Source organism: Monodelphis domestica, chromosome 3 (assembly GCF_027887165.1).
Source record: "Monodelphis domestica isolate mMonDom1 chromosome 3, mMonDom1.pri, whole genome shotgun sequence".
Classification (NCBI taxonomy): Eukaryota; Metazoa; Chordata; class Mammalia; order Didelphimorphia; family Didelphidae; genus Monodelphis; species Monodelphis domestica.
This window is the reverse complement of record NC_077229.1, coordinates 23,341,862-23,368,606: the sequence shown is the minus strand read 5'-3', so window position 1 is coordinate 23,368,606 and position 26,745 is coordinate 23,341,862. Positions and strand designations below refer to the sequence as shown.

At 54.4% G+C, this 26,745-nt stretch overlaps 1 protein-coding gene across 1 annotated transcript in view; it reads right to left on the bottom strand.

Annotated features, from left to right (window-relative positions):
• Window positions 1-403: 403 nt before the first annotated feature.
• TTC28 (tetratricopeptide repeat domain 28) overlaps window positions 404-26,745 on the bottom strand; it is a 654,492-nt gene continuing 628,150 nt past the window's right edge. The window contains exons 16-24 of the mRNA XM_056820926.1: window positions 23,814-23,993; window positions 22,106-22,826; window positions 18,832-18,956; window positions 17,134-17,365; window positions 15,456-15,532; window positions 13,907-13,930; window positions 12,778-12,907; window positions 5,930-6,037; window positions 404-5,492 (exon numbers count right to left, since the gene is read on the bottom strand). Coding sequence (XP_056676904.1) covers window positions 3,895-5,492; window positions 5,930-6,037; window positions 12,778-12,907; window positions 13,907-13,930; window positions 15,456-15,532; window positions 17,134-17,365; window positions 18,832-18,956; window positions 22,106-22,826; window positions 23,814-23,993 — 3,195 coding nt within the window. The 3' untranslated portion in view covers window positions 404-3,894. The remainder of the gene's footprint in view (window positions 5,493-5,929; window positions 6,038-12,777; window positions 12,908-13,906; window positions 13,931-15,455; window positions 15,533-17,133; window positions 17,366-18,831; window positions 18,957-22,105; window positions 22,827-23,813; window positions 23,994-26,745) is intronic.

Here is a 26,745-nt window from a genome sequence, read left to right as displayed (position 1 = left end):
GTTCTACCTGTCACTCCCTTTGTTCTATGGGGGAATGCTCTCCCCTTCTTGTCGGCTGTAGCCCCAAGTTCTCCCTGGAGATGTGTTTGACTGGCCTCCACCTGGAGGCCTTGCTCACTGCCCGTCCTCACCCTTAAACTTCAGGAGACCGAATGACCAGGATCTTCCATAGGACAGGAGCACACGCTGGCTTGTGAGCCACGGGCATGGCCTGTCTCCCTGGCCGTGCCTCTAAGGTAGGGACAGCCGGGCAGTTTTCAGGACATACCGGGAAATGGATTTCTATATACAAACTGCCTCAGCCTTAAGCATCCTGCGGGCCAGGTGGCGCTGGGGGGCCCACGGAGGATCCAAGTCAGAGTGGCAGCCCCACGCAGAACGGATTACAGGACGTGACAATGAAAACGGAGAGAGCTCATGCTTTAATAGACACTGAAATCACAAAGGGAGAAGGCCAAATGCCTCAGCAATTTCAATAAAAATATGAACTTCTTTTTACATGGTAAATTTCATAATATAAAAAGTTGAATGCTGTCTGGAAACACAGAGTGTAATGTACAAAAAAGTCCACGCAGGCCAGACATGGCGAACACTGCGTGGGGGGGGGGGGGCACGTCTGGAGAAGGGCTGCCGTGGCCGCGGCCGTCCTCGAGTTTCACACCTTCGAAGGATCTGGCAAAGACAAGAGCTCAGTTCACAAAGCACATGGATGGTCTTTGGAGACGAAGCAGCCGAGTGCGGGGTGAACAGGATTCCATTTCGACTTTTCTCCGACTCACTACAAACGTTCCCGATGGGGACTCCAATCTGGACTGGAAAGGGTTCTCCTTGTGGGTGTGCACAGGGCAGACCGCTGGCAGCCGTGCCTACCCACAATGAGCAGCGGGGGGCGCCTCTGCCCAGGGGGACCCTGGCGGCTTGCAGCAGGGCTATTTAATCACTTGGGTGGGGGGAGCTCTGTCACTGGGCCAGAGGAGGAGAGGCGGTTGCTTGCTGCTTGCCCTCGGCTCACAAATCACCAGAGTAACGAGATTCTAACTTTTTGTTAGTCAGAACGTTCGCAGAAAATAAATATGGGGAACAGCAAGTCTTACTGGGTTTGTTGTGTCTCTGGGCTATGTGTAGTGGGGAGGGAGACCTGTGCTGCGTATTGTATTCAAGTGACATTAAACCGCATCGGCACGAGCGTCATTCAGGTAGGGCATTCCAGCTTCCGGGCTTGAAACAAGCAGACAAAAATCCACATGCCGCGATCCACAAAACGGAAGAGCAAACTCTTTCTGGGGATGCCGGCCCCCCAGGTGGTACCCGTCGCCCGATGGGGCCTGGCCGGCTCCACCCAAGGAAGGAAGGCAAGCCAAGCGGGACTGAAAGGAGGCTCCCAATTCACATTCACGCCAATCCGCCATAGACAGGATTCACGGAAACCTAACTAGCCCCCCAGGGCGGCTCTGAGCGGCATTCCGCTAGAGTCCATTTTCATCATTTACACACAGCTGGCTTTGTCGGTGCCAAATCTTCATGCTTCTGACTTACGGACTTTATTCCACACTTCCTTTTGGACGGGCGGGCAACTCAACGGCCTTTTGGAGCTTTGTGGTGTGCTTACGGTGGCCAGTGTAAAACGGGTGGGAAGGCAGCTGTGAAAAGGGAGGCGGGACCATTCTTCTTTCACCACCGGGAGTTCTCGCGGGACCAACAAGTCACATGTACACATTTCCGCTACTCAGCGTGAAAACAGAGCGCGGCCTAGAAGATGGCCTCAAAGCGAGGCTACGGGGGACGGAGCTCTGAGCTGGCTGGGTCATTGCGACCAGATGGTCTGTCTCCTCTCGGGTGAGAGGCTGGGTGCAGGGAAGGGCCGTGGCTGTTCCTCATTCTGGCTGCCGGTCTATGGCTCAGGGAAGAGGGCAACAGCAGGATTAGAGGGATCAGCCCTGTGGCAAGCTGTCCAGACGGAGCTCCCTCCTTTTACTTCCAGGCTAGTTTGGGGAGGTTTTCCATCTCAGTTTGCCGGCCAAATCCGCAGCACTACATACACATTTGGGGTTTTTCTGTGGCTGCAGTGGCGATCCTCTGTGGCGTCATAGTTGGGGAGTTGGAGTTTGCATTCACTGACCCGGCTACAAAGATTTCAAATGCAAAAAGGCCCTCCGTGAATCTTGTTCAGGAGGAGAATTTATGATCGCATCCTCCCGACTTCCTTGGTGCAAGTACGCAAGTACGAGCCCGGCCAATATTATCCCATCCATTTGGTATACGGATAAAATGGGCACGGCATAAAGTGATGGAGTGCAGAAGGGACAGTAGTACCCCAGCGCCTCGCCTTGAGTCTCCCATCCCACTAGCACAATGGTCTCTGCACATGCCAGAGGGGATGGCATCCGCCATTTTGGGTACGGCCCACAGAGAGTAATATTGGTGGGATTTTAAATCTCCTTAACGTAATTAAATTCTCCAACTCCACCATACAATCTGAAGTTCATCTTCCATAGGGCACCTCTTCTCGCCCTTCCTCCTGAGCTCCATCTGCAGCTATCTCTACATTCTCACACATGTGCCAGGTAGGGGCACATCTCATGGGCATTCAGACGGACGAATGCCCTGCACAGGTGGCAGGGGCCCCCTCCGGGTGGACAGTGAGACAAGAGTGTTCCGTGGCAGCCCAGTCCAAGCTTTGAGAACCACGAACCTGTCAATGGACAGATCACATGGAATCTGGGAGGCCTGGAGTTAGAAGAGAACTTGAAGTGGCCTGAGAGAGTGAGTGAGTGAGTAAGTGAGTGAGTGAGTGTGTGTGCACACGTGTGTGTGTCGGGGGTAGTGGAGAGTGGAATGCTGAGTTGGGGAGGGATTGAGACACCCCACCCTTTTGGTTGCACCTACTGAGCCCTGGAACAACTTTCTTTTGCTTGTAACAAAATGGAGGAATTCAATCTACATTTCTTCCAAACTTGGCCACTATTTGTTGAGCATTCAGAATTTTAGACACTTTTTAGAAAACTTTTTGAGCTTTAAAAAACAAGAGTGTTGTATAAATGTAAAGCGTTATTATTATTAATAAAACCAAGTTGTTTCTAGTTACCCAAGTACAAAAAAGGCCCAAAATGTTTTGAAAGCATAAAAGTTGCATTTTCATCATATTTGCATAGCTCTACAATGCCTGCATAAGGTTGATTCTTGAATTTTGCGGAAATTCAAGTTTGGCTGACAACGGGCCCAAAGGGACATTTTCAGAGATAGTTAGTAACTGGCAAAAGTTCAGAGTGGAAGCACAGTTTGAACCTGAATTATTGCATTGCTGCTGTGAAGTTACAAGACTATGAGACCCAAACTTCTATAATTTAATTACAAATCATTGGCATCCTCTTACCGTAATTCTATTTTTGGTTAATATAACACTTTCATGGAGGATTTGACTAAGAAAAATGTCATATACCACTTCAGCCAGCACCCGGAGGCCTTAAAAAAAACTATCTGTATTTGTGTACAAAAGGGATGGCATATATACCTCTTAGCAAAATAGCTGCTCCTTTTCCTCTCCCCTCCCACCCCCGAGCGTGAATAATTTCCGTATAAAAATCCTTTTGCGGAATCCTACCAAGGATGAAAATCGGTGAGTTCGAGGTGAACATTTGGTGAAGGGTGTGAGACTTCCCTAAGATCTCCTGCACTGGCCGCCTAGTCCGGGGATCCTGACTTCGGGTGGATCGGGAGCTGCCAAGGCCCCACTAGAGGGAATCCACTGGGGTTCCCGGAGGCGCGGCCCATCGCGGAGCTGATGGGGTCTTTAGCAAAGCTGACTGGTCTTCCACTTGGATAAGGCAAGTGGGCAGAAGCAAACCGAGGCCCTTGGCAGGCCTGGAGCTGGAGTTGCCTGACACGAAAGTCACTTTAACATTTGGAGGAAGGGAAAAACCTGCCAGGAGACAGAAACTTGTAGCCATTGCCCGACGGCAGTCTCAAGGGGCGCACGGAGGCCGGAGGGGCGCTGGGCGGCCCGGGGGAGGGGGTCAGGGTGGCAGCGTCCGAGCGTCTGTGGCCATTGGGAGGGTTTGCTGGCGGGGAGCCAGAGCGCTGCTGCAGAGACAGCTCCTTCAGTTCCAGCTTGTCCACGCCGTCGTCCTTTTTGCCGTGGCGGGGGGACAGGTTGAGCAAATGCAGCACGTCCCTTTTGGACGTCATGGTCCCCGGCGCCCCGCGGAGTATCTTCACGGGGCCCGGGGGAGGCGGGGGGCTGCTCTGCCAGAACATCTTCAGGTTGTGGATCGCCTGCACCTTCTCGTCAATGGCCGACATCTTCAGCTTGTCCAGATCCGGGGCGTCTGCGGGGCTAGAGCGGGCCGACCCGGCCGAAGAGTAGGACAGAGCCGGGGAAGGCGCGCTGCCGGCCGGCGACTGGTGGCCTGAGCTCGGAGACTTGGAAATGTGTGAACTGTAGGGAGAGCTGGGGTACTTTAACTTAAAGTGGGGCTGGTCCGTCAAAGAGCTCGGGGAGTCCGTGCTGGGGGAAGGCCGGCCGCTGTGCTGGCTCACGCCCTCCTTGGGGGACATTTCCGAAGTCGTGGGGCTGCTGTAGCCCGAGCTCACCTTCTGCAGCGACGAGCTCCTTGCGGGGGGCTTGGGTCTCCCAGTCACCGGGGATGGCTGGCTCTTCTGGCTGCAGCTGAGGGGCCGGCTGAACGCACTTGTCTCTGATGCTCTGAATGCACAAGGGGCGCTGTTTGGGGTGGAAGTGCTCTCTTCCGCGGGGCTGCCTTTGGTTCCTTGGCCCCCGCTCCGCTGAAGGCGCTCCACGGCAAGGAGGTGACTCTGGGTCTCCTCCAGAATCTTCTGGGCCAATTCTTGTGGGTCGAGGTTCGGGTGGTTTTCTTCTTGGGATTTCACGGTACTGTCCGTTTCAGTGCTAGACTGGTCAGACTCGCCAGTGTCCGAACTCGCGAGTTTCCCAACTTTCTGGAAAGGTGAGTTTGGGCTGGGGATAAGAGTCATCTTGACGGGAGAATTGGGGGTGCTTATGCTCCCTTTGGAGCTGACGGAAATTTTAATGCCGCCGGGCGTCCCAGCTTTGCACTGTTTGGGATCTGGCGAAAATCTCGGCTTTACATTTTCTTGGTAAGTTGCCAAAGGCTCATTGCTAATGATGGAAAATCCTTCGTATTCCTCTTCCTCTTTGCCAGATGGAGCACTGCTCTGGGGAGACAGCTGGCTTCTCGGGGCCGAGGGCCGCTGGCAGTACAGGTTCTTGGGCTTGTCACCGTCCTGCCGCCCTAGTGTGCCCTCAGCCTTGGAAACAAAACTCATGGAAGAGGCGATGGAGCTTAGGCTGTACACAGAAATGGCATCTGATGCAACACTCTCAGGGCAAGTGGGGGAAAATGGTGGGTTGGGATACCCCAAGGGAGCTTGGTTGGAGATGGACTGAGCAGACGCCAGAGACTCCAGGGATGAAGAGCTGTCGAGGCTGAGGCGTTTGGGGAGCTCTGTGGAGTCTAAAGAAAACCAGGAGGCCATTAGTGCCAGACACCCGACTCCAGGCACAATTCAGGACTAACAACAGGAGAGCTCAGGGCTTTCATTCTAACAAGCACCAGTGCACGTGGGTGGGTGTATGGATGGGAGTCTGTGGACTGGACTGAGAACCAACAATTAGGCTACAGAGGACAGTGATGAGAAGGGAGAGCCACACTTTTCTAGGGTTTTCTAAGAAAATGTACGTACTGCACAGGGAAGGATCTATTCCTAAAAAACAAATCAGGATACGTGAAGAAACCCCATCTCCAAAGTAAAATGGCTCTCGGGCAGCCACAGACGGTCCCCGAAGTGGGACTCTCGGGACCCAGCTCGTGTGTGGGGCTCAGAAGGGACCCTTTCCCAGTACCCAGTAAAGGTGCCCCAAGTGCCTCTGGTGCAGGTGGGTCCATCTTACCAAAGAGGGACAGCAGGGCCTGGAGAGCAAAGTGGATTGTTCGGCGATTTGCTTGCTTCCCAGTCTTCAGGATCACCTCTTCTTGGCCCACTTCGCAGAGGTCGAAACCTAGAGGAAGGAATGGCAACAGAAGTCTGTACCGGCAGCCAAGGTCTGTGTCCCTGCGCAGGGGTGTGAAAGAAGCAAGTTTGCTCAGGGCTTCCTCTGGGCTTCCCGCCTCCCCGGCCTTGTTCTTCCCTCCTCCAACAACCCCTGCTCTGTGGGCTTTGACCTGCGCTGTGCCTACAGCCCGAGAGCCACCTAAACCAAGGAGGGAAACACAGTTCATGAGGCAGGGAGGACAGATCTCCCTCTGCCTCTGCGGATCATCACGGGTCAGCTGCTCCCCACCAGGGCCTTCCTAAGGGGCCTAATGGGTGCTGGTGCTTCAGTGGCCCGAGCGGAATAATCTAAAGGAATGGGAGCCAATGGCACGTACAGTGCCTCCTCAAAGCTCAGGTGGGATGCTCTGTAGATAATGAGGCTTCCAAAGGCACCATGGCGGAAGCTGGCTCCTGTGCTTTCCTCAGCATCCCGACTTCCCAAGGGGCAAAGGCAGCAAAACAAATAAAGAGGTGCAAAGCAGGGTGTTGTGTGTGGAAGCATTTATTAAGCATCTCCTTTGTGCTGGGCTCTGGGCTAAGCTGGGGAGAGAGAATGAATGTGTATGGAAGAGCCGGGGGAAGACAGACAGACAGACAGACAGAGAGGGAGAGAGGGAGAGAGAGAGAGAGAGGGAGGGAGGGAGAGAGAGAGAGCGCGCGAGCGAGAGCCCGAGCCCTGTACTCAAGCCCGTAGATGGGCAGCAGTGGAGGGGCCTCTTGGGACAGGGCAGTTCTAGGCACGAGCACTCCCTTGTCCCCGGGAGGTGACAGGACTTTCCCATCTTGGGCCGCCTCTTCCTGGCATGAGTCCAGCTTAAAGACTGGCCCAGTCGAATGGTCATGACTAGACTCTCAGCTGGAGGGTCCAAAAGGTTCTGGGCCGGGAGGGCGACTCCCAATGAAACACAAGAGCAAACGTGGGCTGTCACCGAACTGGTCCCCTTGGCATCACCGAGTTAGGCATTCCCGGCCTCAGAGCTTACAGAAAGCCGTGAGGGTTGTTTTTTGCTTTTTCTTTCCAGCCTGCAGGCTCCTAGAAGAGGGAGGCCGGCTGGTCCCTGGGCTCTGGGGCTCCGCACGGTAGCTGCCTAGGGCTCTGGTTGCTATGAGAACTTTTCCTCTGTGAGTTTGAGAACAACCAGTCCCTGAAATCTGTAGAAATGTGCCTGGAAACTGGACCAAAACAAGAAAAACAATAAACAGTGCGAGGATCTGGCTGGGAGAAAGGGAGGGAGGGAGAGCGGAGAGAGTGCCAAGATGATCTGGACAAAGCGGCCACTTCTGTCCAAAGCTGCTGCCTCGGGGGCCCAAATGAAATACATTGACAGGCTCGTGGACACCTTTGGTTTTTAATCAGCTGATGCAGGTCTTTGCTTAGAGCCTCAGGAAGAGCATTTCTGTGTCCTGGGACTCTCTTCCATGAAACTAGTCATATTCGCAAAGGGCAAAGGAAGCCAACAGAGCTTAAAAAAACAGCAAATCCTTCACCTTCCATCTTAGAATCAATACTGGATATTGGTGAGGTTAGGGTTAGGCAATGGGTGTTAAGTGATTTGCCCAGAGTCCCATCCTGCAACTGTCTGAGGTCACAGTGGAACCCGGGACCTTCCATCTCAGGGACTGGTGCTCAGGCCAATTTTTAACCTCCCAGCTGCCCCCAAACTGGTGGATCTTAGTCTGAGGCCAAAAGGGGGCCTCAGTGATCCTGGAGGGCTAGCCAAGCTGGGCAGGGAGGGCGAGGGTTTTCTGTTCCCGCTATTTCTGAGGTCCTCCAGATTACTGACTGATGAGCCAGGAAGATTTCCACCTCATTTTACAGGGGATAAAACTGAAGCCCCAAAATTGGAGAGTTTCCCAAGGTCTCCTGACTCCAAATTCAGGGGGAACGGGGGAAAGGGAGGGAGAGACAGAGACAGAGATAGACAGAGCCAGACAGAGAGACAGAGAGAGACAGAGCGAGACAGAGTCAGAGATAGAAGAGGTGAGAAAGGGAGAGAGAAGAGGGTGAGCAGAGAGGGGAGAGGTGGGGAAAGAGACAGAGAGAGACAGAGTCAGAGATAGAGAGAAGAGGGGAGAAAGGGAGGGAGAGAGACAGAGAGAGATAGAAGAGGGGAGAAAGGGAGAGAGAAGAGATGGAGCAGAGAGGGGAGAGGTGGGGAAACAGACAGAGAGACAGAGTCAGAGATAGAGAGAAGAGGGGAGAAAGGGAGGGAGAGAGACAGAGAGATAGAAGAGGGGAGAAAGGGAGAAAGAAGAGGGGGAGCAGAGGGGAGAGGTGGGGAAAGAGAGACAGTCAGAGATAGAAGAGGGGAGAAAGGGAGGAAGAGAGACAGAGAGATAGAAGAGGGGAGAAAGGGAGAGAGAGAGAAGAGGGTGAACAGAGAGGGGAGAGGTGGGGAAAGAGAGACAGAGAGAGACAGAGTCAGAGATAGAAGAGGGGAGAAAGGGAGGGAGAGAGACAGAGAGAGATAGAAGAGGGGAGAAAGGGAGAGAGAGAGAGAAGAGGGTGAGCAGAGAGGGGAGAGGTGGGGAAAGAGACAGAGCGAGACAGAGTCAGAGATAGAGAGAAGAGGGGAGAAAGGGAGGGAGAGAGATAGAAGAGGGGAGAAAGGGAGAGAGAAGAGGGGGAGCAGAGAGGGGAGAGGTGGGGAAAGAGAGACAGAGAGAGACAGAGTCAGAGATAGAGAGAAGAGGGGAGAAAGGGAGAGAGAGAGAAGAGGGTGAGCAGAGAGGGGATAGGTGGGGAAAGAGAGACAGAGTCAGAGATAGAGAGAAGAGGGGAGAAAGGGAGGAAGAAAGAGAGAAGAGGGGGAGCAGAGAGGAGCTAGAGGAGGGAGAGAGAATTAGAGGGGGGAGAGAATGAGAGAGAGGGAAGAGAGAGAGAAAGAGGAGACAGAGGGGGAGAGAGGAAGACAGAGACAGACAGAGAGAGGGAGGGAGGTGGAGATGCTCTATATATGTATATGCTTTATATACACACATAATACCAAAATAAAATAATAAAATTAAATATATATATATATATAAGTAAAATATATGCAGAAGGAAATATATATGCATCTTCATCTCTAAGTCCCTGATACAAAATGTTAGACAGCATGGGGCCAGGGGGGCACCATTCTATTCGTGGTCTCCCCTCAAGTTGACATTGAACCTTTAATGACTGCTCTTTGGATTTAGCCATTCAGTGAGTACTGAAGCCACTTAACCCTACTGTCTCTCCATATTCTCCATCAGAATAGCATGAGATCAATCAATCAGGCAATGCATTTATTAAGCACCTACTGTGTGCCAGACGTAACTGATAAAAAAAACAAAAGCAAGAACCAGTGCCCACTTCCAAACACCTTCCATTTTAACAAGGAAGACAATGGGTCTGATGGGGTAAGCGATCAAAGAGATGCTCGAGGACCTTGCTGGACTTCTCAGACTTTTGCCAGGAAGCAAGGTTAAGCTCACTGGACAATAGGCTTCTTCTTGGTGCCACGTCTTCTGACTTCCCTCCTTTGGGGCCTCTCCCCTTCTCCATGGATTCCAAGCCTCCTATACCCCACAAACCATGATGTGTTTACTTTACAGATGTTTGGATTAATTTATCCCCAGGTATGTTTCCCCCAGTAGGATGCAGGCTCAGCCAATCCTATTTGCCACTTCTTTCAATTCAGCTTTGATGGGAACTTTTCAAGGGCGGGGGGGGGGGGGATGTTTTAGCCTGTTCCCCACTTATCATGGGCATCATTTCCTCTTCTGTCATTTTTTTCCTGCCCTCTTGAGTGAAATGTTCTTTCCTAACAGGGAAAAAAAGGTTGTGCCCCTCGGCTCTTTCTGGTGTAAGGCACTGCCCTCCCATGTGATGGTCCTCACCCCTGACCTCACCTCGCCATTGGTGAGAATTATTGTCTCCACACTTTATGGTCCTCACCCTTTCTTAATCTTCTGCTTCTGCCCAAAAAGGCCAGAGGAAACCTCTTCCTTGTCCATAGTCTTCATCATCTTTGGGTCATCATCTTGGACATTCTTCTTAGGGGCCACGCTACGCTGTCATATTCTTTCTTTCTTATTGGCCTTTGCTTCCTTCTGTCTTCTCTGTGTGTCTCTTCAGAAACCTAAGGAATTGGGGGCATTTGGTGGCTGAGTGGATAGAGAGGCATGTCTAGAGATGGGAGATCCTGGGTTCAACTATGGCCTCAGATGCTTCTTAGCCTTATGACTCTGGCCAAGTCATTTAACCCCCATGGCTTAGCCCTTACATGGTATTGATTCTAAGACAGATAAGAGTTTAAAAAGAAACTGTGAGTTCCCTCAGTATTTAGAGCCATCTTTTTAGGAAGTTTCCCCTTTCCCGTTTCATTGGAACTCTGTTTCTAGAATTTCATGGTTGAGAGCTTTCCATCATTTGTGGGCTGGCTTTTCCTGTAAAATCTTAGGCCAACGTTTCTAACCAGCTTTCTTTTAAGCCCTTTAGAAATCTGCTGTCTCCTAAGTTTCGGGCTCTGTTGGACTATCCCCGAGTTCCTCTCTGTTCTGCCGGAATTGTGACTAAGTCCCTCGTTGCCCAAGTTCTTCTACACCAGCCTTCACTTCTTCTTTTTGGTGAGTATCGTTTCCTCTGGAGGGTTCTCCTGCTTTTCTGAAGGATAAAACTGTCATCAAACAGGCCAAGGCATTATAAGCAGAGCACTTGCTCTGCTTTTGGTCCAGAGAGAGCCAACAGGTTTCTTTGATGAGGAGAGAAGAAAGATGACATCCTCAACCACCTCCCACAAGAGGCAGAGAATAATTCTCCCCAAGAGCTGGGAAGAATCAGCTTCCTTAGCGGATTCCCTTCTCTGCTGCTCTCCTCACAGCATTCCTGGTAGAGAGTATGTCTGGGATGTCGAAAGGGCCTCCAGGGGGAGGACACAGCTCATCCTGGAGGACCAAATGTGCAATTCTGGAATTCCGTCCTGTTTGACTGAAGGTTTCTTCATGCCTTGTTCCAGGGCATTGAAGGCAGTCGCTCTTTCCAACAAGCTTGATGGATAAACTTCTTGACACCCTGTTGTCCCCCTTTCCTGCCCTTTGGGGATGGAGAGATCATGGCAGACCGGCCTGGGATCTCCAGATCAGCAACCACTAAAGCTGACTCAGTGAGGAGAAGTGGGCTCAAGGGCTGGACCAATCTTCGGTCCTAGCTCTATTGTCAACATGAGGATGCTGCTTCTGTAGGAAAGGCAGCATCCCAGAGAGAGAGGATCAGACTTGAGGCCAGGAAAGCCTTGACTCTGATATTTCCTATCCTATACCTCTCTGAGCCTCAGTTTCCTGATCTGTAAAACAGGAATAACAAAACTTTTAATACTTACCTCAGAAGGTTGCCATGGCCTACAAATGGGATAATATATATATATATATATATATATATAATATGATTATATATCTCTCTATATATATACACACACGCACACACACATACATATATCATATATGTATGTATACACACACATAGGTATATAAAACACCTTTTGCAAGTTTTATTTGTTTACTGTCAGTCGGGATCCTAATGGTCCTTAAACCCTGACTTATCGGGATGCAAGTTTGGTCCTTTCAGTTGAAAGATGCAGGTTCTTGAACCACAGGCTCTGAGGTGACCTCTCGGGCCCTGGGAACCTACCCACGCGCCAGCGGCAGACAAGTCCACCCAAAGTCTCCCCCAGGTTTGAGCAGCAGCAATGGGCCCATCATTAACAGGAGAACAAGTCTTTGGCACTAGGTGGAAGGTTCTCTGCTTCCAGCATCCCTGCAGACCTGAGGGGATCCACCATTCTAGGCCAAGGGAGCTAGGCTGGGGTTCTCCCACATAAAAATTCTGCATATTTTCTAAGAAAAGGACTGAAAAAAGGGAATTTGACTGAGGCAAGAAAAGGGCTTTATGGGAGTTTGGCGGAAGCCTCAGTACCAGACAGTGGGAATTTTTTTTCTTTAAGTACTTCGTACTGGTTCCAAGGCAGAAGAGCTGGTACAGGTTGGGCAATGGGAACTAAGTGACTCGTGTAAACCTTAAAATTCCTTAGACTTATAAATGTTGGAAATATTACCATTGGGAAATTTCATACTTGAAAAATTTCCTATTGAGAGTGGGAACTCTATTGGAATGTGAACCCCATTGGCATGGGAGGTTCCTCCTCCTCCCTTCTTAAGATTACTTTAGGACAGAAACCTTTTGCTGAACAATGGAAAGGGCTTTAACCTATGCTTAAGCACAGAACAGGAATTTCTTTGAGTCATGATTGATTTTAGAATTGATACAATGGAGATACTTGGAATGACAGAACCAGGTCTTGGAAATTGCAATCTCCACCCTACTCAGTCCTAACAGGATTTAGGAAGGGCTGCAGCATAGATCAAAATTTAATTATTCCAATCTCTACCCTACTCAGGGTAACAGGATTTAGGAAGGGCTGTAGCAAAAGATCAAGATTTAATTATTTGAGAATATGACCTCCAACAGACACTCGCCCAGGGCCACACCACTAGGGAGGGTCTAAGCCTGGCTTGATTCACTTGCTGACCCAAAGCTGGCCATTTTAAAACAAAGCAACAAGATGACATGGAGGAGGAACACTGGAGATCTACACAGTGGTGAGTCGCTTTCAGGGACAGGCAGAAAAGGAAGAGACCAGAAACGGGGGAAAGACTTCACTGAAAGAAGAAACGATGTCTTACCGAGGGCTGCCAGGAACTCATGACAGCCTGGGAGCCGCCAGAGCTGGACACTGATGGAGACTTGGATAGGCGCAGAGGCGAAATCCTGTTCCTTCTCTCCGGCTTGGAGCTGGACCAAGACCTGGTGAAGCTGGGAGACAGGGAAGAGGCGTCAGCACAGGCCCGGCCTCCCGGTCACCATTCCCCGGGCGCCACCCTGTCATGATTAGTGGTACTGCTATTCATTTCCATCCCTGCCATCAGTGGCTATGAGAGGAGCTGCGCTGGGCATGGGGGCAGCATCTGTAAGAAGCCTGTCTGAGTTGAGAGCCCCAGGAGGCGGAGGCCCTGCACCACTGGCCCCGGGGCATCCGTGTGTGATGTCCTCATGTTATCTCTATGGGCACTCTGGCAAGGATGGAGCTGGGGCCACCCCTGCTGAGGAACGGACATGTGTGAGGCTGAGGCGAGTCTGGAGCAGCAGGACTGAGGCCGGTCCCCAGACCTCCGGCCCTGAGATTCAGAAACGTGGCAGGATGCTGGGAAGAGGACGGCTACTCTGCCGGCTGCACCCCAAGTTGTGGTGCCCAGCAGGAACCAGCAGGAAGAGGCAGACAGGGACAGGAAGCCCCCCACCCCAGGGGGAGTCGTGCGCACGTTCCTTTAGCCTACTGTTGTGAAAAAGCCTTCTCTGCCCCGGGACCTTGTGAGCAGCCCTACATGGCAGGCCAGGGACGGGCACATGGAAGCAGGCAAGACTTCTGTAAGAGGTTCAGAGTTTTAGACTCTGAGAGCGGCCAGGCAGGCAAGCAGGCGCCGGGGAATGCGTGGGCACGCACAGCCTTTCCTTCTACAGTCCTGCAGAGGACTCGGGGCTCGGTGGGACTGGCAGGGAACGCGGCACTCAAGGCAAAGGCGGGCTAACGGGGAAGGCGATGGTAGACGAGGAAGGAGGGGCGTCTGGACAGACCCTGGACACCCGCGGGGCCCTGCAGCTCTCTGCCAGGCCATCCTAAGCGCCCATCCACGTGGGGAAGCCCGCGGGCCTCGCCACGCTCCGGGGAGCCTCCTCGCTCTCTACAGGACGAGGCCCCTGGGGGAGGGAGGGTTTCTCACCTGCGTCACAGCCGCTACTTAGAGGAGTACTCACCATTCCCACCATATTTTTAACAGCCTTCAGCCAGCAGAGTACAAGGAAAGGGAAGAAAGAAGGAGAGAGAGAGAGAAGGTGGTTTAGACTCAAGCACAGGTTGGTGCAGGCGTGAACTGCCCACAGCCATTAGAAAGCTCCATGTGGGGCCACATTGCAGCACAGGGGAAGAGAGAGAGTCAGCAGGGACGGACAGGGACACGAGCAGCCAAACCGGGAAGCTTCGCCCCTTGGGAAGGGTCTGGGCCCCCTCCCCCCTGCCCTCCAGAGGGAAACGTGGAGCACTCTGGGGGCTCCCCGGCTGAGCCTGGGGCAGGGAGTGGGGACGGTGGGCCAGTCCAAGGCCCCGCAGGGAGGCGCTGAGCTCCAGAAGAGGCTCTTCTCCGCTTCCCCACGTGCTCCTGGCCTCGGCTACTCTGCCACCGCCGCCGCTAGGAAAGCGGAAGCCATGCCGGTCACAGCACGTGAAGGAACATCTCTGAGGGCGCAGAGAAAGGCACGGAGCTGGGCTGGGAGCTCGAGGGGAGCCTCTGAGCCAGCCTGGTCAGAGGAGGCTCCAAGGAGGCCGCTCGGCGTCAGAGGCTACTCCTGGATGACCTAGCTGTTCCCTCCCCAGGGAAAGACTTCTGCTCGGGAGGGCTGGCGAGCTGAAAAGGGGCAGCGGGAAGGACGGCGGGAACTCGGGGACTGGGCTGTGCCGGGTTGGGTTTCCCAGGCTAGAGAAGGATGACCAGGAGAACCTCTTGTCCCTGGCCTTTGACTGCCGAGCCCCGGGGCCTCCTGGGGACGAGGGCCCGCTTTGTCTCCCATCGCCCCCTGCGAGCTTGTGAGCGAGTGTGTGGGACGGAGGGAGTCGGGCTGCCGAGGAGGACCCGTCCAGAGCAGCCTCCCACAGCCCGGCCCCTCGGCCTCCTAATTCAGACGCCGGCACCAGAGCGTCTTGCATGATCATTCTGAGGGGCAAAGGAGGGACCCGGGAAGGGGGAGAGCCCAGCCACGGAACTTTTGCTTCCCTTTTTTCTCCACTTGACCACCACCCAGGCTCTTCTTCAGCAAATGCAGGCACCCAGGTGGGCCTGGGCATGAGCCCCAAGGGGCCGCCCAATGGCAGGCTTCCTCAGGTCTCCTGGCCAGGGCCCGTTGGGTCCTGGGCTCCTTTGGGGGAGGACCCTGGGAGCACAGCCTCGGGCTTACTGTCCGATGAAGGGGGCCTGGCTTGGGGTGCTGTGCTGGGTGAGGCGGGGGCCCAGCGAAGGAGGGAGGACACGGGGCCCCCCTGCCAGCATCTTTGAGCTCGCCGGGTGATGGGCTGGTGCTGGCTCAGGCCGTCTGCCTTCACAGAGGGAGTCTGGTTTTCAGCAGGAGCTGCGGGCTCCGGCGGGGATGCCCCTGGCCTGGCCCATGACCCTCCTCAGGTGGAGGCCGTCCTCTTTCTGGGGCACGCCTGAGTGCTTACGCAGGCCGGGTGGGCACAGGGCACCGGCCTTCCTGCTTCTTCTGCCCCAACCCTCCCGGCCTGCGCCCTGCTGCCCGAGCTCTGCCCACTTACCCGGCTAATGAGTTGTTCTCCGGCCTCCGAGGTGGTGATGAGCTTGCACAGTGCCTGCAGCGCCGGGGACGGCAAACCTGAGAGGATCGGAGCACAGACAGGACAGGACCCGGGTCAGGGCAACCTCTGCGATGTGAGGGAGCCCGAAGGGCCTCTCGCAGGGATGCCCGTTTCCCTCAGCAAAGAAGCCCCGACGGGCACAACTCTTCTGTCACTGGGATGCAGGTAAGTGGCCTGCTCCTGAGCGTTTGCGCTACTGAGGCCCCTCTCTGCCGCCGGCTGACCGCGGTGCCCGGCAGGCAGGTGCCAAAGCATCTGTGACGCCCGCTGCCGAGGCTCCCCAATGCCCCCAAGAGCTGCGGGAGGGGTGGGCCAAGCTGCTGCCATCCCACAGGTGCTACCCAGCACCAGGCGAGGCACCCAGGCCCCACAGACACACAGACTTGGGGCCAACCTAACCCAAGGCTCGCATTTTACAAAAGACGAGGCCATGACCTGCCCAAGGCCAGCAAGGTGGCCAGACTCAGGTCTGTGGACTTCAGATTCTTTCCTCTGTCCTCTGCCCCTCTAGAGGGAGCTTCTGGTAGGGGCAAGGAGGAGGGCAGCAGAGGAAAAGGAGCCCAAGCCAATGGCTGCTGGCCAGTCTGAGAAGGCAGAGGGTTCTGGTAGTGTGGCGGGCAGCCAGGGAGGACTCCCCAGAGCTCAGGCCCCTGAACAATGACTCCGAGGAAGAAGAGGAGCCGACGGGGCTGGCACTGCTTTTGGGGGGTGAAGAGGAATGGTGGGAAATGAGGCAGAAAAGCCAATACAGGGCCCTTGTGCCTCTGGAAGGGATAGGCTTGGACTATGTGCCCTTGAGGCCAGTGGGGGCTGTTGAGTTTTCCCTCCCCCCCAGGGGCCTTGGCTGTGCTGCCACCTTACAAATGCCCCACCAGAGAGTCCAGGGACCACAGCCCACATCCACCCCTCAAAGCCTACAGGCGTCACTGGAACCATGCTCCTTCGGTCCAGAGAGCAGCTGCTTAATGCTAACTGCTACAATGCCAGGGTCCCTGTCCTCCGGGAGCCTGTGCCTGTGGGGACATCTAGAAAGGGATTGCGCGGCCTCTGGGGGGTGGAGGGGGATGCTGGCAGTGGCTCTGGCAGCTGCATGGACTCGCTGTGGGGAAGACGTGCCTGGGGATGGCTGGCACATGGCACGTGCGAGCAAGAGGGAGGTGACCCACATGTCGAAAGGGGAAGGGCTTTGGGGGTGTAGCAGAAGAATCTATACTGGCTGCAGCGGGGACTCCTGAAGGAGCTCCTCAGGCTTCCTCAAGTAGCAGGGACAAGACAAGCCTGGCCCTGGGGAGGACGGCCCAGAATGGCCTGAGTCAGAGGCACAGTGGTCAGTTGGGGTCACCACCGCTGTCTGGAGGAGAGGGGACAAGGGCCAGAGGGAGGGGGGGTGCTTCTCTGTCCTGGGAACTCCTTGAAACAGGGCTGGGGCACTGTTCATCTTGGGGCCCCTGAAGCCTGGCACCTCATCCACACTATAAACAGGAGCCTCCTTCTTTGGCCTTGCCTGGTGGTTCTGGGTGCTCCCACCCGCCCTCCGGGGTTGGGCTGTCTGGGAAAGGGGTCTCTGCTCCCACTTGCCCTCCGTAAGAAGGGGAGGGGGTTGTGCCCCGCCTCTTACCCAGGAGGGCCTGGAGGGTGGTGCTACACTGCTGGAGCCGCTCGCCAGGGTCCGAGGTGGGGAAGAAGACGGCTGCGGGCAGCCCGCTGGCTGGTGGGTCCAGCCTGAAGCCAACGGCGGTGAGGAGTGCCTGCCAACCGGGGATGCCGCCCACTTTGTTCTCCACGCTCTGCTGGGAGGTGTACATGGCGTTGCGCTGCCCGTTCTGAATTCGCTGCAGGGACTTCTCCACCTGGGATGGACCAGTGCAGAGGAGGGCATGAGGGTCTGCCCCAAGAGGGCACATCCTGTTGCCCAGCGCTGCCCACAAGCCTCCCCTCCCAGCCACGCAGGGCCCTTCCAGAGAGGTGACTCGCTGGCCCACGTCCTTCTGCATTAAGGACAGGGCGGCCCTCTTAGGGCATGGCTGGCTTTCGGGGTGGGAGGGGTGCACTGCTCCTGATTGCTGGCAACTGGGGCCCCCTCCGAGGCAGGACATGGCCTAATTTCCTCCCACAGCTGGTCTTCGTCCTTCTGCATGGCTGGTTAGGCCTGATTAGGTCTTGTTTGTCCAGAGGGGTTTCTATGTCGGCTCCCCTGGGACCAGAAGCTCCTTGAGGCCAGTGGCTGCCTTTTGCCTCTTTCTGTACCCCCAGAGCTTAGCATGGTGCCAGGCCAGTGGTAGGAACTTCATAAATACTAGCTGGAAGCACTGATTGTTGGCGCTAAAGCTTAGCCTGAGGGGGCAAGGATGGAGGACAGCAGGCCAGGGTTCCCTCCCCACCAAGGGGTGATGGCACTGTGCTGGTGGGCTAAGAGGACACCCCCACCACCCACCAGGCATTCTAGCCAAGGCATGGCACTGCTACATGCCCTGGCCAGGGCGGGTGGACGCCTGCCCGCCGCTGTCTACACAGTGACACTGGAAGCCCGGCCAGGGGACAGAAGTGGGGTGTTTGCTGTTTTCTCTATTGCTCTTCCTTGTTCAGAGAGGTCTGGACAGACCTGGGACAACAGCGGGAACCCACCCTGGGGATTCAGAGGAACCCCGATGTTCCCAGGACTGGGGGCTGGATATGGCCAAGACACTGGCTGACGGTACCCTCGGTGCACAGGGAGAGCAGCCACCCTCCAATCCATCCCTGCCCCCGATGCTGGCTTGCCTGGAGCTGCTGATGGGGGTGTGGATTAAGCCCACCTGTGGCACAGGGACGCCCCATGGGACCCATCACTCCCTTCCCCCATGACAAAAGCCACTGAAGGCCTGTGCGGGTCCAAAGGGACTGCTAAGGTGAGTGGAGCCATGGGACCAGAGGCAGGTAAGCAGCTCCACTCAGCCTTTGGGACTCGGGCCAGGGAACGAGAGTCTTCCAGGGGTCAGGCACCTCCCCCGGGAGCTCATGTTCCGCTGGGTTGGGAAGGGGGATTCCACACGGATGGAGACAGGAGAATTTGGGGAGGGGGATGCTCCGGGACCCTCCGGCTCGTGTTGTGATGCTGCCCATGGTGAGGGGGCGTCTGCAGCGAGGGGTTCCCCTGCTGGGAGCAGGTGAAGACGGCCGTATTCTTTCCTGGCATCTTTCATGCTAGGTCTGCGGGGAAGCAGGTGACCTGCACTCTGCTTTCAGCGGCGATCTAGACGCCGCACCCCATTCCTCCAAATGGCCCAGGGGCGCTCCAGGAGGGCAGGGTCTCCCTCTGCCAAACTCCCTGGCTTACCAGGTGTAACAGCACCCGCAGGGCATCCCGGGCTCTCTCTGGGTGCTGCAGAATCTCTGTCAGGGCCTGACCAATGAGTGAGGAAGGGCTGTTCAGCTTCACGTCACTTCCGATGAGCAGGAACCCTGTGGAAGGCATGGGAAGAGCCGACTCAGAAACGCCTGGACTCTGTCATACCCAGGCCTGGCCACGAGGTCACCGTGAACAGGGAGGAGCTTCCCCAGGCTTTCCCCCACCATTATTGGGTCAGGGCTCAGTGTGGCCTTTTCTTTGAGGAAATGAAGCCTCAGACACTTCCTAGCTGTGTGACCCTGGGCAAGTCACTTAATGCCCTGCTCCTTTCATCCATCTCGAATTGACCATTTTCCGTCTTTAAGAGATGCTGCCTAGTTAGGAGGTCCCATCACCTTCAAGCTGGAGGGGACCTACCGATTTTCTGGTGCACTCATCCCATTTCACAGATGAGGAATCAATGGACTGAGAGCTCAAGGGCTTAGCAGGAGAGCTATGATGAAAGCCAGGCCTTTGGCCTCCAAGTTTAGCCATCTGGGCATAGGACATGATTTATGATTTTTAGACACACTGAACTTTTCTATCCCTTTTCCAGATGCAGAAGTCTAACTGTGGGGCTTGGGCGTGTTTCCCATCCCCTTGCTGTTGAGTTAACTTTCCATGAGCTCTTGAGAGAGATTCCAGCAGCACAGTGATCCGAGGGCCGCACAATATGCCCGGACCCCGGGCAGTCCATGGTTTTGCCCAAGAATCATAGAATTGGCCGAATCATAGTTTGGTTGGTTCTGGTTAGGTTTCCATGTTTCTCAGTGACGACCCGCACAGAATGGGCTTTTTTGGTCATGGTGGCACACTGGGTAGCAGCCTTGGATGAAGAGGGGGCACTGGGACAGCAGTGGGGAGACCTTAGCTCTAGGATTCAGCTTGGCTGCTTCTTTGCTATGTGACTGACTCGGCAGCCATCACTTACTTCTCTAAACCTCTTCATCTGTCAGCGATGGAGTTGGACTAGAAGGCTTCTCATGTTCCTCCATGTTCCAAAATGTGAGGATCAATATGACCCCCTTAGGGTCCCCTTTTCCAGGTGGTGATTAACTTGGGGCTCCAACATCCTACAAATGTAACTTGGACGGTTCCTCCCTTCGTGCATGAAGCATGGGCATGGGGACCATTGGCACTAAGCCCTCTGGGGAAGAAAACAGGAACCAAGAAGTCTCGGTGACTCAGCCTCCCTGCGCGCCCGGGCTCTCCAGACACAGGCTCAAGAGGTAAAGATGCTTCTCCTCCCTTTGTGAACTTCCTGATCCTTGAGTGAACTAGGAGGGATGTAACATAGCCCTCTGAGCACCCTGAAAGTCAGGCAGCACAAGGCTGGCTCCTCTGGGGGGTTGGGATTGTGTTTCTCGTATTCATTGGAAAGGGGGAATTGTGGCATTGGCGTAAAGAACACAGGGCCATTTTTCAGACCCCAGTTTTTGCTAATCCTTGCTGGCAATAAGAAAAACCAGCCCTCGGGGGAGAGAGGACAGGCATTGATCTGAGGCCCAGGGCACAGGGGGGCCTGAGGATTTCTTCATGGCTTTCTGCACGCTTTGGACCCAGAATCATCATCTGCAGAGCACCCAGGGATTTTTGCTTTTGTGTTTCTAGTTCGGAAAGTAGGACAATGATGGCCCAAGGCTTCTGGTGGGCAGCAGGGCCGAGAGGGCACAATTCCTGAACCTTTACTGGAACAGAAGGGCCTTGGCCTGGCCCTTGCTGAAAAGGACAGTGAATGACAGAACATCAAATTGGGGCCATATTATGGGGGGTAATGTCAGGGGGCCCCTTGCACAGTTAGAGAAAAAGAGTCATTTCCAAAATGGATGGGAATTAGAGACATCTGGGATCTGAGTCTGCCCAGAGAGAGAAGGGTGGATATCATAAACAGGAGATCACTCCCCCTGGGGCTTGTGAGTGTGGGTGGCCTGCAGGACTCGTGTGTCTGATCACTGTGCTTGCACTGGCCTTGATTGTGGGCACCGTGTTGAAGGGTAAGGCAGCAGAGGCTTGATTCTGGCCTCAGTCAAAACCTCTGGGGACAAGTCCTAGTTTTGCCCTTTACCAGCCCAATAACTTGCATTTAATCTTTTTTAAAAAATTAAATTCTGTTTTGCATTTCACCTTAACGGGTCTCAGTTTACACATATGTAAAATAGAGGGAACAAGACTTGTGTTATCGACCTTACAAGGCTGTTGGGAGGAGAGTGCTCATAGAAACATGAATTTTTCTCATAGACACCCTGGGCAAGTCACTTAACTTCTGTTTGCCTCAATTTCCTCATCTGTAAAAATGAGGATATAACAGCTCCTCCCTCCCAGGCCTGTTGTAAAGGCTGAATGAAATTAGTTGGTGTGGACCGCTTTGAGAACCTCCAGGTGCTCTCTATTATCATTATTATCATGACTGCGACAGCTGCAACCTTCCCACGCTGGCCTGGAAGCAGTCCCTGGGCAGTGCCACGTGGACCCTGCGGGATCTGTGAAGTCTGCACTTCTGGCTCGGGGTGGGGGCTCCCTCCATCTCTCAGCTTGGGTGCGCCCCCTTTCCAAAGCAGGAGCTTCGCGCCTGAGACTGGCCTCTACCTTGGTTGGAGAAAGCCTCACCAATCAACAGCTCAGTAAGAAAAACCCAAAGGATCTGCACCGACAGCTTCTGAGCCCTACGAGGAAGCCAGAGCTCTTCTGCTCCAATCCTGTGCTACTGCCAACCCGAGTCTTTTTCTCGTGTCCATCGCCTCCTCAGACATGGTCAGGTGCCAGGGGCAGAGCAGGAGGCATAGGTGGCCTCTGTGTGCCCGCAAGGGCCTCTTCCTGTTCTGAGGCAGGTTTGCCTTTAGGTCCTTCGCCAACAGAAGGGGGCTGATCCCTGCTCTGCCCAGGTCGTGACGCCACATTTGTCGACAGCAAGGACTTTTTGCTAATACCATTCTTTCATGGGAGGATGGGAATCTCGGGGGTGTAAGTGGCCCTGCCTTAGCGCAGGCAGAGGGGACATCTGGGTCAGTCACTGCCACACAGGAAGGCCTTCTCCCTGGCCAGAAATCTAGTCATGAAGGAGCCTTGACGTCACAGAAATCCTGTCTGCCCCAAGCCCTCTCCTAGCTCTGCCCTCCTATCTAAGGCCTTTCCCGACCCCACCACCAGACCCCTGCCCAGAAGCCCAGGAGGCCCAAGGCAGCCCCCCTGATGCCCGGCTGCTCCCGGAGCACACTCCTCCTACCTGCCCAATTGGACGGGTGGCAGAACTGTTTGCTGCTCTGAAGCCCCTTCATGGCCTCCCCCAGGGCCGCACTGGCTCTCAGGCCATTCAGCAGGGAGGAGTAGAAGGCGTGGATAAACATCTTGGAAGCAGCCACCGGGACTGGCCACAGGGACACCAGCACGCACTGGGCTCCCGCGGCCAGGAAGGCTCGGGTCAGGCCGATGACCCCGTCTGCTGTGACTCTGCTGCTGGACTCTTGATAGGAACCCAGGACCACGAGCTTCCCCGGAAGCCGCAGGTCCAGGATGTCAGCGGCCGTGAGCAGGAACTCCTGCAGGGGCGGGCAATCCGAGATGCTCTCGGCATCGCTCGCATCATCCTGCATCCGCAAGGATTCAGGAATCGTGTAGGGGTTCCCGAAGGAGCTCCTGCTGCCGCCAGGGGTGCTGTCGGCATTGGGGGTGAGGACAAGAGCAGACAGTTTCCAGGAGATGTGGGTGGCAAAGTGGACGCATTCGGCCTGGGTCAGGGCACTCATGACCCTCTCCTTGGTGGCCACGTGGCCCACCAGAGGCTGGCAGCCGAGCAACTCCGAGACCATGTAAGCTTCTTCTTCTGCAGAAGGTATTGGCCCCCACAGCCACCGGTCCATGACTGCTGAGGGCAGCTTGGGATTCCCGATGACCGCTGCCATGGAGGTGGAGCTTGAGTAAGTGGGCACAGTCTTCCTCAGATGAGACTGGACCAAGAGAAACAGCTTGTTAAGTCACTTGTGCAAGATCAATGGTTTCTAGTCTCCCCCTTCCTAATCTGGTCTCCTCAGAGTGGCTGCTAAGTCATCTTCCTGAAGCAGAAGGCCAGCCATGTCCCTCTCTACTAAAAAGACTGCAATGGTGGACATACTCCAGGCTTATTTTAAACTATCTCCTTTCATAAGTTGCCCATTCCACCCATTCCCAAACTCAACATTCCCCCTTGTGTGTCTCCATGTTTCCTAGGCTATCTCTCATGTTCAAGATTCATTCTTTTTTCTCCCTTCCATCTCTTTCTTCCGTTCTTTCTTCCTTATCTCCCTCCCTCTTTTCTTTCTTCTTTCCTCCCTCCCTCCCTCCCTCTTTTCTTCCCTCTCTCCCTCTTTTGTCTTCCTCCCTCTCCTCAACTCCTTTCTTCCTTCCCTTCTTCTTCCTTCCTTCCTCCCTCCCTCTCTTTCTTTCTGTCTTCTTTCTTTCTTTCTCTCTCTCTTTCTTTTGCTTTCTCTCTCTTTTCCTCCCTCCCTTCCTCCCTCCCTCCCTCTCTCCTTCCCTTCCTTCCTTCCTTCCTTCCTTCCTTCCTTCCTTCCTTCCTTCCTTCCTTCCTTCCTTCCCTCCTTTCCTCCTTCCCTCCTTCCTTCCCTCCTTCCCTCCTTCCTTCCCTCCTTCCTTCCTTCCTTCCTTCCTTCCTTCCTTCCTTCCTTCCTTCCTTCCTTCCTTCCTTCCTTCCTTCCTTCCTTCCTTCCTTCCTTCCTTCCTTCCCTCCTTCCTTCCCTCCTTCCTTCCTTCCTTCCTTCCTTCCTTCCTTCCTTCCTTCCTTCCTTCCTTCCTTCCTTCCTTCCTTCCTTCCTTCCTTCCTTCCTTCCTTCCCTTCCTCCCTTCTTCTTTCTTCCCTCCCTTCCTCCTTCCCTTCCTTAGATTTCCGAGAACAAAGGCAAGAGAGTGAAGGGTAACCAGCAAAGGGTACTGAGCCCTACCTTGGAGTTGGGACTCAGGGCCCGGATTGATGGCACAGCAATGAGGGTGAAGCGCTCATACAGATACTCGTTGGAGGAACTTCCTTTCAGGAGGGCAAAAGGAATGAGGTAAAGCTCTCCTTCTAGCACCAGGATCAGCTGTCGGTGGCGCCCTACAGGCCCGCTAGAGTGCATCAAGCCCTAAGGGGAGAAAATGGGCACATCAAGACTGATACAGGCAGTTGTAGCAAGGGAAGGAAAAGTAGCAAGAGGATGATTGAGAGGTCTGGATTGCGAGGGCCACTGGGTCAGGTTCTAAGCTGTTGAAAGGAGCAGGTTTCCAACAGTCAGTTTGGAGCTGGCAGTGAAGCCTGGAAGGTGAAGCTCTGATCTCTCCTGGACTCCCCTGGACAGCTGGCAAGCAGCCTCTTTGCATTCCACCAAACGAGGGTGAGAGGACATCTCCATACACTGGTGGACAGAGCGAAACTTGGAGAAAACCTCTTTTTCCCTGGGACAATTGAGGACTCCGCTGGATTCCTGTACCCGACCGGCCAAGGACTCTGTGTGTGAGAAATCTGGTTCCCTGCTGGACTTACTCTTAGGAAACTTGGGTTAGTTGTCAGATGCTAACCTTTTCCCCTCATCCCCCAAACCTTTCCTTTCCCTGCTAATAAATTCCATTTTTATTTATGCGTGCCTTCTCCCTCTGTGTAACCTTCCTCTCCTAAAAGTCATTCTGACACAGCCCAGCAAACACTCGTTACATCCCTGGAAGCGTCACGGCTGGGGGCTGCTGGACTGAAACAAATCTATCAGTGCATAAACAGGACTAAAATATTGGGCCAGAAGAGTGATCCACCCATCAGGGCCGGCTGGGGCAGACATTCCCAAGAAGAATTCTACGAAGATGGGGTTTAGTTCAGGGGATGATGGATTGGAAAACACTCATTCAGCTTGTCCGTGACATGGAGTGGGGCCGGAGCATTGCAGGGTCTGGGGTCTGGGGCACAGGGAAGAGCAGAAGTGGGTACAAGAAGAAAGTGTACATCGATGAGAGGGTATTGCAAGCTTGAGCCACAAGGAGCTAAAAGGCCCCGGTGGGCACGCCTAGCACAGTACAGTTTGGGAGTGGGGTGCCATTGTGCGGAGGGCCAGGGGGCCCGGGTGAGCACTCCCCAACTCAAGAGCGACGCGGAGAGCAAAGGAAGAGGTGGGAGGAAAGGAGAGGAACCAGGAAGAATTCTTCCAAAGAAGACAAGATGGCGGGTAGGGGTGGGGAGAGAATGCAGAGGCGACTCCATAGCCTCCACCGCCTTTGCCTTCTAATCCTCTAAGGAATGTGTCCTGGCTGCTTTTGTGGTAGGGCTTCCATCTGCTGGGTGTGATGGGATGAGTTTATTAGTGTTATGTAAAGCGCTCTCTGAGAAAGGCACCCCGAAAGAGGAAAGGGGCACAAATGCTGGCAGGGGCCCAGGATGCCCACGACCGTTCGTTCTCCAAAGAAGGGAAATGTCTTTCAGAAAGACCTGTCCATCCAGGCCACAAGAATGCTGATGGAAGAAAAGGGGAGCATGCTGTACAAAGTGCATTCAGTCCCAAGGAAGGCTCTGGACAAAAGGGAAGTGGGGACAGGGGCATCTTGGGAAGCTGCCCCCGCCGGGGACAGACAGGCAGGCTGAGGGAGCTGTCACCATGGCCTTTGGGTCGCAGGGAGCCTCTGAAACACCAGCTTGTCTTCTGACATCGGCTCGGCCAGAGGCAGAACCAGGAAAAGAGATGTTCTTGTCCGAGAGGAAGGCAGAGCTGGCGATCCTCCCCGGGGCTCCCTAGATCCGGGGATTTCTCCAACGGGTGCCCATCCGCCCGTCACTCTGACACGAGGCCGCCCTGGGCGCCAGCCTGCCCGTCCGTCCGTGAAGGCGGCCCGCTCCATCCTGACAGATTGGTTACAATCTCTCACTGGCCTCTGGCCACTGGGCGCTCCGTCTCTCCCCCCTCCGAGGAGCCCAGGGTGCCACCAGGGACTGCTGTTTTCCACAGGAGGGGAAATGAGTGTCTCTCTAATCCGTTTGACTTCCTGCTCCAGGAATTGGGCTGAGGGCAACAGGATCTCGCTAAGCCAGAGTGGCATGTGCCTAGCAGAATTGTCAGGCTATATGGAACCCCCTACAGTTTAATTTTTTCTCCTACTCCTTCTGTATGCAAGGGAGACAGAAATAAAATTATTAGGCTCATTTGCATCTCGCATGCCTTCCAGAGCTATTTTTGAGGATGAATTTAGAACAAATGAATCTGTTCAAAGAAAAGCAGGAGGTAAAGACTTGGCGGTAACTCGGGTACCGTGGCTCCGCAGCGCCATCTGCGGGGATGAATTCTGGGCCTCGGGATGCTGAGAGAGGGAGCATTGCCCTGGAGAGGTCCCTGCAAGGGGGCCGGGGGTCTCGGTCCAGACACTGCGACCCTGGGCAAGTCCCCCTCCTCTCTGTAATTCTGAGTTCTGTGAAGAGGACCTGGGCTGACATTTCAGCCCTGCTCCCTGCTACCTCTATAAGGTACCTTCTTTGGACCTCAGTGTTTTCTTCTAGAAAAGGATGGGCTTGGATTAGGTGACTCCCTTATCTTTTGGAAAGAATAAAACCCACGAGGCACAGGCCAGAACATGGGATATTGAGGTAGTAGGAGGGGGTGCTTTTTAGACCCTTCCATTTGGTCTTAGAATCAATACTAGACTCGTTCCAAGGCAGAACAGCTGTAAGGGCTAGGCAGGGAGAGGTTAAGTGACTTGCCTAGGGTCACAGAGCTAACTATCTGAGGTCAGATTTGAACCCAGGACTTCTTGTCTCTAGGCCTGGCTCTCCATCCACTGAGCCACCTAGCTGCCCCCACTAGTGGGGGATTTTGCTTCTGGGTTTGGGGTGAACCCTTGGTGACTCAATCAAGCAGTCATAAT